Source organism: Gavia stellata, chromosome 6 (assembly GCF_030936135.1).
Source record: "Gavia stellata isolate bGavSte3 chromosome 6, bGavSte3.hap2, whole genome shotgun sequence".
Lineage (NCBI taxonomy): Eukaryota > Metazoa > Chordata > Aves > Gaviiformes > Gaviidae > Gavia > Gavia stellata.
Genome location: NC_082599.1, coordinates 1,153,509 through 1,164,508, shown reverse-complemented (window position 1 = coordinate 1,164,508; position 11,000 = coordinate 1,153,509). Strand labels below are relative to the sequence as shown.

The 11,000-nt window shown below is 68.5% G+C and overlaps 1 protein-coding gene across 1 annotated transcript; it reads right to left on the bottom strand.

Annotated features, from left to right (window-relative positions):
* Positions 1 to 445: 445 nt before the first annotated feature.
* Positions 446 to 8,514, bottom strand: CSPG5 (chondroitin sulfate proteoglycan 5). Its single transcript, XM_059818757.1, has 6 exons — positions 8,445 to 8,514; positions 5,629 to 6,686; positions 5,381 to 5,577; positions 4,461 to 4,649; positions 2,679 to 2,751; positions 446 to 610 (listed from the first exon to the last, which is right to left on the bottom strand). Exons 1-6 carry the CDS (start codon positions 8,512 to 8,514, stop codon positions 446 to 448), a joined length of 1,752 nt encoding a protein of 583 aa, XP_059674740.1.
* Between the last annotated feature and the right edge of the window lie 2,486 nt (positions 8,515 to 11,000).

Sequence of the window (11,000 nt, the reverse complement as noted above, 5' to 3'; positions counted from 1 at the left end):
AGCAGGGACTGAACCTGCTGTGTCTGTGTCGGGAGATCGCAGGCACCGGCAAGAGGCTTAACTTTAAAAAAAAAATGTTTTATTTCAAGATCTTCCTTTTTTTTTTTTTGCTGTTTTTACTTGTATTTCAAAAAAAGTGGGGTAAAAGTACAAAAAAAGTCAGTTGCGGAACAGCAAAGGTTTAGAAATCACAGCGCTGAACTAACCCAAGCGATAGACACGGAGCACAAACCAAACACCCCCACGACACAACGCAGCCAAAGACCATTTACAGCCTTTGGCTTTGTATTATTATTAATTAATTTTTTGTTTTCCTCTGTACAAAACACACCAAAGCATGCCACGGAGCGGGAAAAAGAGATACCAGACGGGGAGGAGACAGGAGATTGGTACAGCAGGGGATGGGAGGGCTGGCTCCCGCTCTCGCCTCCTTCTCCTCCCCGGCTCACGTCAGGTTGTTCTGCAGACAGTTGAGCTCGCCGCCGTCCTGCTCCCCTTTGCTGCCGCCGTCGTGCTTGGGCGACGTGGAGTTGTGGATGTTAAACGGCTCCTCGTCCTTCAGGCAGGATTTCAGGGAGTCCTGCAGCTTGTGGGGAGCGCTGGGGTCATCCTGCCGGGAGAGATGGGGGGGGTCAGGAGATGGCCGTGCCGTGGGGGACACCGTTGCAATGGGGTCGGGGGGGGTGAAGGGACCGGGTGAAGGCACCGACGTCCCCGACGGCAATCCAGCATCCCGACCCGGCTCTGCCTCCTCGCAGGCAGCCCCTGGCAGAGGGCAGGGCTGCCCAAAGGTGAAAACAAATGTCCCCCCCCCGAAAGCACACAAGTCGGCACGGGGAGAGCGTGGAGCTCATGGCACGGGGGAGAGCCAGTGTGCGACGGGGTCCAACCTGCCTGGGGTGACTCGCTGCCGTTCCCTGCCACGGGTCCCCCACCTTGGGGTGCCTCCAGCACCCAAAGCCGCTCGCCAACAGCACCCAAGAGCTGCACCAGCCACAGAAGCCGTCCCCCCCGCCATCCCTCCAGCCGTCCCCCCGCCACCCCGTTTCTCGTCCCATTTCCAGCCTGGGTCATCTCATCGTCCCCGCACCAATTAGCAACTCCCCGAGCGGCGCTTGGCAGGAGGCCCAAGGGGTTGGATTTATTGCGGTTCATTAGTGTACAGCCGGCCCCGCCGTGCCACTGGCCAGACCTGCCAGCGGCAAAGCCGGGGACGCCTCTTCCCGACATCCCCCCACGGCTGCTGGGAGCATCTTCCCCCCGGGGCTGGGCTGTGCCCCGAGTTTGTCCCGCATCCATGGGGAGAGCGGCCTCCCCAGCACCGGGGCCGAGCTCCGGCTGCGTTGGGTAGCGTCTGTGCCCGGACAGTCCCGGTGTTGCCGTCAGTGCCGGCGGGGCAGGATGAGCCCTGGTGTGGGGGGCTGCGAGGGCGGGATGGGGCCACGGCGGTAAGGCACCCGCCGGCATCGTAGTGGTTATGGTGCTCCTGGTGCCGTGTGGCGAGCGGCGGATGGATGGAGACACCCAAGGGCCGGTGTCACACGGCCGCACTCATATGGGGACGGGAAACCTCCATCTTCTGGGCAGTGACCCTGTGAGTGGCACCCAGCCGGGCTGGGGCTTGTGCCATCGGCTCCACGGCAAACCCCGCAGGATGGGCACCGCTGCCGGGGCACCGAGCTCCATCGTCCGGCGGAGGGGCTGCACCACATGTCCCCAAAAACCCCCTTTCCCAGGGGGTGTTGACCCCGCTGTCCCCTCTGCAGCCTCGGTACGCTGCATCCCGGGCACTGCACACGGCTGCAGGACCGAGCCCTCCGTATTCCAGAGCGGACGAGGGATGGGTCAGACCCCAGCGAGACAGCGGGGAGCGGCACCGAATTCATCCCAAGGTTCATCCTTTCCGCGGCGGGGAGCGAGCTGGCTCCAGGAGCCTCCTGCCAGGGTGGCCGGACCGAGCGGCGGCAGACGCTATGGCTGCTAAAGGCGGTCGAAAGACGGGGAAAACCGGCTCTGGGCTAAGGCAAAGGCTAGAGGGACCTACGCTCCTCCTCCGGCTCGCACTCGGCAAAGCCCTTCGCTTCTCTCTGTTTCGATTTGAAAGACAGGAGGTTGGAAGGGCAGCCCCGGGGGGACGCAGGCGGTCGCATCCAGACCACGCCATCAGCATCCCGGAGTGCTTCATCCCTCGGCATCGCCCATCGCTGCCGGCCGTTGTCCGCCGGTGCTGCCCTAGCGATGCTGCAGCCAGGGAGCATCATCTGCCGGAGCCACGAGCACGGTGGGGACGTCACACCGGCTGTCCCCTCACCAAAAACGCCGGCACAGCCGCCCCTGTCACCCGTGCGTGGAGCCAAAGCCACCAGGCAACTCTGAATGGTGGCTCCCCGGGGAGTCACACGGGCAGGAGGGGACAGGGCAGGGGGACAGCGGGGTGACACCAACCCTCTGCCTGGCCCGGGTCCGGTTTGGGTAGTCGGGGCAGGATGCGGCACGGCAGGACCCGACAGCGAGGGGACGGAGCGGTGGCCGCGGTGGGACGGGGACAGGAGGGTGCAGAGGGACCCGGCGGTGACGCCGTCACCCAGGCAGTGCCGGGATCACGGCTGGGGGGGACAGAGGGACAAGGGTAGGACAGCAAGCGGGAGTGGGGGGACGGTGCCGCGAAGCCTCCTTACGTTTGGGTGGGAGCCCTCGGCGATGGTGGAGAGGGAGAAGTTGTCGTTGTGCAGCTCGGACGGGGTGCGGTATCTGCCGGGGGGAGAGGAGAGCGCAGCGGTAAGACTGGGGGTGCCACCGAGCAGCCCCCGCGCCCCCGGCCGCATTTCGGGGTGAACCTGGTGTTGGAGAGGGGTAAATGCCCCCAGCGCTGGAGGTTTGGGGGCTAAACGTTCCCAGGGATGGAGGCTTGGGGCTAAATACCCCCGGATCTGGGGGTTTGAGGCTGAACACCCCAGATCTAGGGGTTTGGGGGCTAAATGCTCCTTGATCTGGGGGTTGGGACTAAATGTCCCCATCTATGGGGATTTGGGGCTAAATGTCCCCAGGGATGGAGGTTTGGGGCTAAACGTCCCAGATCTGGGTGTTTTGGGGGGCTAAATGCCCCCCAGTTCTGGGGTTTGGGTCTAAATACCCTCAGCTGTGGGGATTTGGGACTAAATGCCCCCAGATCTGGAGGTTTGGGGGGGGGGGGGATAAATATCCCCAGTTCTGGGGGCTTGGGGCTAAATGTCCCCAGGGACATTTTGGGGGCTACGTGTCTCCAGATCTGGAGGTTTGGGGGGTAAATGTCCCCAGGGATGGAGTTTGGGGGCTATGTGCCCCCACATCTGGGAATTTAAGGGGCTAAATACCCCCAGATCTGGGGATTTAAGGGGCTAAATACCCCCAACTCTGGAGGTTTGGGGGGATAAATATCCCCAGCTCTGGGGGCTTGGGGCTAAATGTCCCTCAGGGATGGAGGTTTGGGGGGCTAAATGTCTCCAGATCTGGAAGTCTGGGGGCTAAATGTCCCCAGGGATGGAGTCTGGGGGCTATGTGCCCCCACATCTGGGGATTTAAGGGGCTAAATACCCCCACATCTGGGGATTTAAGGGGCTAAATACGCCCAGCTCTGGAGGTTTGGGGGGATAAATATCCCCAGCTCTGGGGGCTTGGGGCTAAATGTCCCCAGGGACATTTTGGGGGCTACATGTCTCCAGATCTGGAGGTTTGGGGGGTAAATGTCCCCAGGGATGGAGTTTGGGGGCTATGTGGCCCCACATCTGGGGATTTAAGGGGCTAAATACCCCCAGATGTGGGGGTTAGGGGCTAAGTACCCCCAGCTCTGGGAAGGTGCGGGCAGGCGCAGGCGGGGAGCAGGAGGGCAGCCCGGGGCAGGCGGGAGCCACAGGACCGGAGAGGGAGACCCATGGGCTGGCACGGAGCTTCGCTGCTAATTACGCTTGGCAATTCCAAACCCTAATTAACAGCTCATTAGGGACCCAGGCTGGGAGGGCTTTCTCCTTCCCTGCTCCAAGGAGGTGGGCAGCAATTGCTGGAGCCGGGGGGTGACCCCAACCTTCCCCCGTCACCCTCCAGCCCTGTCCCCGGGGACACAGCGGTGACCATCTCCAGTGGCCCCTGGGCAGCGTGGCGAGCCCAGCCGGTGGCCCCAGCTCCCAGTGCAGCAGATTAACTGGTGCCAGTCAGGAGCAGCTTTAAAGGATTAATGGTGGAGCAGGAACCACAAGCCACGTCCCCGCAGAGCACCCGCCTCCGGGAGCTTTCCCACCCACCGTCACCTTGTCCCCATCGGCACGGGGGGGACTTGACGACACCGCGCGGGGACGGGACCTCATCCGGCCCCGGTGCCACCGCCAAGAGCGAAGACCACCCAAACCGCTGCGGCTGTCGGGGTGTCCCCCCAGAGCAGTTGGGGACAGTTTTAGGGGTGCCAGCCCTGTCCCGATGCCACTCACTTGGTCTTGCGCAGTTTGCTGTTCTCCGTCTTGAGCAGGTAGAGCTTCTTGGCGAAGAAGACGGTGAGCATGAAGAGCAGCAGCACCACGAGGGCGGCCGAGCCCACGGCCACGCACATCACCTGGAAGTCGGTGACGATGGCCTCGCAGCGCGTGCCCTTGTGCCACGTGTAGTCCTGCGTGTTGCACCTGCAAGGGGAGGTGATTGGGGACCCCCCACCCCAAAAACGTGTCCCCGCCCCAAAGAGCATCCTCAGGGATGATCAGGGAGATTATGGGGGATGAGATTAATGGGTCCCCAAGGGCCACCCGGAGAGGGGTGACCCCCCCGTGACGCTGGGGCCACGCGAGATGGGTGACAGTGGGGGACGCCGGGAGCGGGGTCAGGGCCCCCCCAGGTGATGCTCATCCCCCGCACCCGCAGCTCCCGGCCCCGCTCAGCCCCGGTGGTGGTGGGGAGCAGGGTGGCCATCGGGGATGGGGGGGACGACGGCCCCGTCACGCCACGCACCCGCGTCTCCCCGTGCAGGCGGGCTCGGCGCCAGCCACACGACGCGTGCCGAGCCGTACGGCACAGCCGGCATCGGCCCTCCCCGGGCGCAATCTGCCAGGGCCGATTAGCGCGGTGGCCCCGGAGCCTCGGCTGCGCAGCCCTGACCTAATTCCTGCCCAGCCGCTGCTTTGGGGGGCGGGGGGGGCAGGGAAAGCCCCTCTGTGGGGCAGGACGGGGCTGTGGGGCCGAAGGGACCCGGATGGGGTGCGTGAAGATGGAGAGCCTGGGAATGGGGTGCACAGCAGATGGAGAGCCGAGGGGTGGGGTGCACAAGGGATGGAGAGCCCGGGGATGGGGTGCACAGGGATGGAGAGCACCCCCATGAGCCCCCCATCTCCCCACGGGACCCGGGGTCCCCGTCCCTTACCGGCAGAAGGCTCCGTGGCTCTCCACCAGGTAGCACTGGCCGCCGTTGTGGCAGTAGCTGGGGACGAGGTCACAGACGGAGCGGCAGGAGCTGTTGTGCCGCACGTAACCGCTCCGGCACTCGGTGCCGTTCTCCGGCTGGCCCCGCTCCCCCGGCCGCGGCCGCGCTGTGGGGCTGCCCCCCGCGACGCTGGAGGGCTGCGGCGGGGCCGCATCACGGCGGCCGGTGGGTCGGGGGTCCCACGGTGCCGGCTGGGCGCCGGGCACGGCCGAGGCGAGTGGCCGGTAGCTGTTCTCGTCCTCCAGCTCCCCATCTTCCTCCTCCTCCTCTTCCTCCTCATCCTCCTCCAGCTCATCCTCCTCGTCCCCATCGGCGTAGAAGGAGGTGGTGGGGTAGAAATCGGCCTCGTCAAAGGGCGTGAAGTCGTCGTAGAGCTCGTGGAGGGCCCATGGCGTGGCCGCCCCCTCCGGCTCCCGCCGCTGCGCCGAGCCGGCCGCCCCCCGGCCGCCCCCAGGGAAGCCCCCCAGCCCCTCGCCCCCCTCAAACAGGTCGTAGTAGTCGACGTCAATGATCTCCGAGGCCGTCTGGTCGGCCGGCGGCTCGGCCGGACCTGTGGCGGCGGTGACGGGCTCCTCCGCCTCCAGCCAGGTCAGATCCGTCCGGCCGCGAGCTCCCTGCGCCGGGGCCGGGCTGGATGCGACCACCCAGAGCTCCGGGGGACGCCCCAAGTCCCCTGTGGCACCTGGCATGGGGCTGCGGTCGCCTGGCACAGGGGTCCGCGGCGCGGCCGAGCCCCCGGCTGCCAGCAGCAGGTCGGATTCAGCCGAGTCGGTGGCGAGCTGCGGGCCGGGGGGGCTCGGCGGGGCGGCCGTGAGCCCCCCAAAAACCCCTGGGCTGGGCAGGGAGGCTTGCGTGGGCCGCTCGCCGCTCCCCGGCTCCTCGGGGCTGCTGAGTGCCACCACCACCGTCCCCCCGTCACCGGGCCAGGTCACTGCCGCCTGGCCATCCTCCACCGAGCCGGCTTTGGGGGGCAGAGCGCTGGCGTCGCCCTCCCCGGCACACCCCGCGCACCCCTCCGGCATCGCCGCCGGGTCCGTGGTGGCGGCTGTGCCCCGCTCAGCGGGCTCTAGCTGGGGTCCTGCCGGGGGTTCGTCGCCCGCCGCGGTCCCCCCGGGGCTGGTGCCGTTGCCGGTCCCCCCCGCGAGGTCTCTGCTTGCCGGGTCCCATTGCGGGGGGCTGCTCTCCAGGGAGCCCTCCCAGCCTCTCCCCTCAGCCTCGCTGGCATTCTGGGGGGGCCACTCGGATGCTGGAGGGGAACAAGGAGAGAAAGACGTGTCAGAGGTGCCGCCCGCACCCCAGGAGGGCCACGGCGGCCTGGGGGGTCCCGGGAGGTCCCCACTGGCTCAACCTCGCACCCACCAGCACCATGACAAGCCATTTTGGGGGGGGGCGTGCTGCACGCCGAGTACTTTACAGCCTTTCCAGGGGACCGAAGGGGCAAACCCCACAGCAGCCCCCGGCTCCGTGGGTCCCCCCTCACCCGCGACAGCTCCGGCCATCACCCCCTAAATCTGCGACCCCCCCCTCCACCGCAACACAGCCCCCACAAACACATGGTACAGCCCCCCCAAGCCAAGCTACCCCCAGCCCAGACCCCCCAGCTCCCCTGCAAGGGGATCCAGCCCCCCCAGCAAGGGGATCCAGCCCCCCTGGCAAGGGGATCCAGCCCTCCTCTGGCTCCTGCAAGTGCACCCCGTAAACATAATGGGATCCAGCGCCCCCACAATGGGATCCAGCCCCCTGCAAGGGGATCCAGCCCCTCCGGGAAGGGGATCCAGCCCTCCTCTGGCTCCTGCAAGTGCACCCTATAGACACAAGGGGATCCAGCCCCCCCCAAATAGATCCAGCCCCCTCTGCAAGGGGATCCAGCCCTCCTCTGCTGCCTGCATATGCACCCGCTACACACAATGGGATCCAGCCCTCCCCACGACGGGATCCAGCCTCCTGCAAGGGGATCCAGCCCCACTGCAAGGGGATCCAGCCCCACTGCAAGGGGATCCAGCCCTCCTCTGCAGCCTGCAAGCGTGCTCCGTACACACAACCGGATCCAAGTCCCGCAAGGGGATCCAGCCCCCTTACAAGGGGGTCTAGCCCCCCACAACAGGATCCAAGCCCCTGCAAGGGGATCCAGCCCCCTTACAAGGGGGTCCAGCCCCTCCTCCAAGGGGATCCAGCCCTTCCTCCAAGGGGATCCAGCCTTCCTCAGGCTCCTGCAAATGCACCCCAGCCATCAAGGGGATCCAGCCCCCTGCAACAGGATCAAGTCCCCCCCCCCTGCAAGGGGATCCAGCCCCTCCCAAAGGGATCCAGCCCCTGGCTAAGGGGATCCAGCCCCTCCCAAAGGGATCCAGCCCCTCCCAAAGGGATCCAGCCCCCGGCTGAGGGGATCCAGCCCCCCCCAAAGGGACCCAGCCCCCAGCAAGGGGACCCAGCCCTCCTTTGGTTCCTGCAGTTGCACCCCATATACACAAGGGGATCCAGCCCCCCCCCCAAAGGGATCCAGCCCCCCCAAAGGTATCCAGCCCCCCCCAAAGGGATCCAGCCCCCGGCGAGGGGATCCAGCCCCCCCAAAGGGGTCCGGCCCCCCCAAAGGTATCCAGCCCCCCCCAAAGGGATCCAGCCCCCAGCGAGGGGATCCAGCCCCCCCAAAGGGATCCAGCCCCCCCAAAGGGATCCGCCCCCCCCCAAAGGGATCCAGCCCCCCCCCAAAGGGATCCGCCCCCCCCAAGGGATCTAGCCCCCCCCCAAGGGATCCAGCCCCCCCAAAGGGATCCGGCCCCCCCCCCCCCCCCCCCAAAGGGATCCACCCCCCCCCAAGGGATCCAGCCCGCCCTGCAAGCGGACTGCAGCTCCCTGCCACGGGGTCCAGCCCCGGTACGGGGATCGCCCCCTCCCCGGGTGCCTGCAGAGGAATGCAGCCCCCCCCCCCCCCCCCCCCCCCCCCCGCGCCAGGGTCCCCCCCCCGCTCCCGGTGCGGGATCCGGCCCCCCCCCCCGGTACGTACCGAGGGCGCCGAGCGGCAGCAGCAGCGCCAGGGCCAGGGCGGCGCGGGGCCGGGCAGCCGCGGGGGCCATGGCGGCATGGAGGGACCCGCGGCTCCGCCAGCGGGGCCGGCACCGGCAGCGGCTCCGCCCGCGCCCCGCGCCTCCCGCCGCCGCCTCCCGCCGCCGCCGCCGCCGCTGCTCCGCGCCGCTCCGCGGGGGGGGGGGGGGGGGGGGGGCCGGGCTGGGGGCGGGCGGGAGCCACCGGCTCCGCCCGCGGGACTGGGGACGCCGCCGGGAGCCACGGTGAGGGGCTACGGGACACGGCAACGGGACACACACACCCCCGGCATCCCCGGGGGGACCCCCCACCCACCCCCGGGCAGCACCGGGGGACACCCCCCTACCACTCCCCGGCAGCACCGGGGGGCACCCCACCACCCCACCCCCGGGCAGCACCGGGGGACACCCCCCTACCACCCCCCAGGCAGCACCGGGGGACACCCCCCCACCCGGCATCCCCGGGGGACACCCCCCACCACCACCCCCCCACCCGGCATCCCCGGGGGACACCCCCCCACCACCCCCCAGGCAGCACCGGGGGACCCATCCCAGCATCCCCCCCCCCCAGCACCGGCATCCCTCGCTGCCCGCCCCCCCCAAACCTGCTCCGGCATTGGGGGGGGGGCATCGCTGCACCGGGCCCCCCCCAGCACGGGGATCCCTCGGTGACACCCCCCCCCCCCCCAAACTGCTCCTGAACGCGGGGGGTGTCCTTGCACCAGGATCCCCCTGCACCGGCCCCCCCCAGCACCATTGACACCCCCCCACCTCCCCCCCAAATCTGCTGCTGCATGGGTGGGGCAACCCTGCACCGGGACCCCCCTGTCCCCCCCCAGCACGGGGACCCCCGGGACCCCCCTGTCCCCCCCCAGCACGGGGACCCCTCCTTGACTCCTCCCCAAAGCTGCTCCTGCGGGGGGGGGGGGCATCCCTGCCCCAGCACCAGGACCCCCCCGCAGCCCCCCAGCACCGGGATCCCTCACTGACCCCCCCAAACTGCTCCCCCTGCACCCCCCCCAGCACCCGGATCCCTTGCTGACACCCCCCAAACTGCTTTTGCATGGGGGGGGGCATCCCTACACCAGCACCTGGACACGCCCCCCCAAACATCCTCAGCTGGTGCAGGGGGACCCCCACCCTGCACCCCCAAGCCCCCCACTCACGCACAGCCCTGGGGGGGCTGCAAGGGGGTGTCCCAGCCACAGCGAGGTGAGGGCAGAGCACCCAAATCCCGGGGTGAAGCCCTCGCTCCGGGGTCACCGCGGGGCCGTGGCACGGGGCAGGGGGCTGCAGCCGCTCAGACCCCCCCCCGGGACAAAGGCCCCAGTGCCGGGTGAGACCCTCCTCGTCCCCCCGAGTGGGCGCCCCACGGCCACGGCACCACTTCCCAGTGCCAAAGTGGTCCAGGTGCCACCAGGTGCCACCATGGCCACCATCACCCATGACCCATCCGCGTGGGCACCGCCAACCCGCTCTGAAGCCAGGCGGGGGGATACACGGCTCCCTCCCGGCCCCAAAAGAGCCGGGGCAGCACCCAAACCCTGTGGGTGCCACCACCAACCCGGGGGACACCCATCCCGTCCCCACCCTGAATCCCACCTCTGTGTGGGGGGGTCGTGGCTGTGCTGGGGACAACCCCATATGTGGGGACACCCCGAGCTGCACCGGGGGGGCTCAGCCCAGCCCCATGCACGGGAGAGGGGCTGTGCCTTTGCCGTCCCCTGCGCCCCACACCGCTCGCCCCGCGGCCACCTCGTCCTCTTGGGGACAACGCGAGCTCCCGGCTGGCCGAGGCCTTCCAAGGTCACCGCGTGTCCTCCTCCGCCCGCGGCGCAGGAACACGCCGGCTATGGCTGCTCCCGCATCCCGCGCTGGGGAAGGATGCTCGGGGCAGGGCTGGGTGTCCTGGGGAGCAGCGGATGCTCCCGAAGGAGCCCTTTCCAGTGCCCCCCAACCCCTGTGTGGGACCCACGTCGGCTCAGCTGCAACCGCCCCCCACCATGCACCCCACACCACCCCATCCCACGCAGAGGGGCAGCCGTGGGGCGCGTGTGCAGGGGGTGCGGCAGGGACTGGGGGAGCTGGGCTGCGGGGGAACGGTGGGGCTGGGGGTCCCCTCTCCCCCGCAGCAGCCACCGCGCCTGGCCGGGCTCCCCGCGCCGGGAACAAGCCCCGCTCTGTCCCTGCTCAAAGGGGGATTGAAGGGGCTGCACCTGCTTAATATTCCCCACGCTTCCGCCCCTGGATGCGTTTCCAAGGGGACCGGCCAAGGGGCCGCAGGGATGGACGGGGGGACACGGCTGCGACAGCTAGGGAAAAGGGTCAGGAAGAGGCATCGGGGTCCCACACGTTGCCCGGAGCTGAGGTCCCTCCGCCGTGTCCCCACCCTCGCGGCAAGAGGCCGAGGGAAGACGGGTGGGATCCCGGGGACGGTGCTGGGGATGCCATGCGGGGCAGGGCGATGGAGCCCGGGCAGGGCAGCAGCACCCATCCTGCACCCAAAGCCCTTCCCCAGC

What these genes read in the sequence shown, in the direction of transcription:
- CSPG5 (XM_059818757.1), bottom strand. Translation starts at nt 8,514, where the DNA reads ATGGCCCCCGCGGCTGCCCGGCCCCGCGCCGCCCTGGCCCTGGCGCTG. An exon ending in GCTGCCGCTCGGCGCCCTCG is followed by an intron (nt 6,687 to 8,444) that starts GTACGTACCGGG and finishes GTTCCCCTCCAG; the next exon opens with CATCCGAGTGGCCCCCCCAG. An exon ending in AGCAAACTGCGCAAGACCAA is followed by an intron (nt 2,752 to 4,460) that starts GTGAGTGGCATC and finishes TCCCCCCGGCAG; the next exon opens with ATACCGCACCCCGTCCGAGC.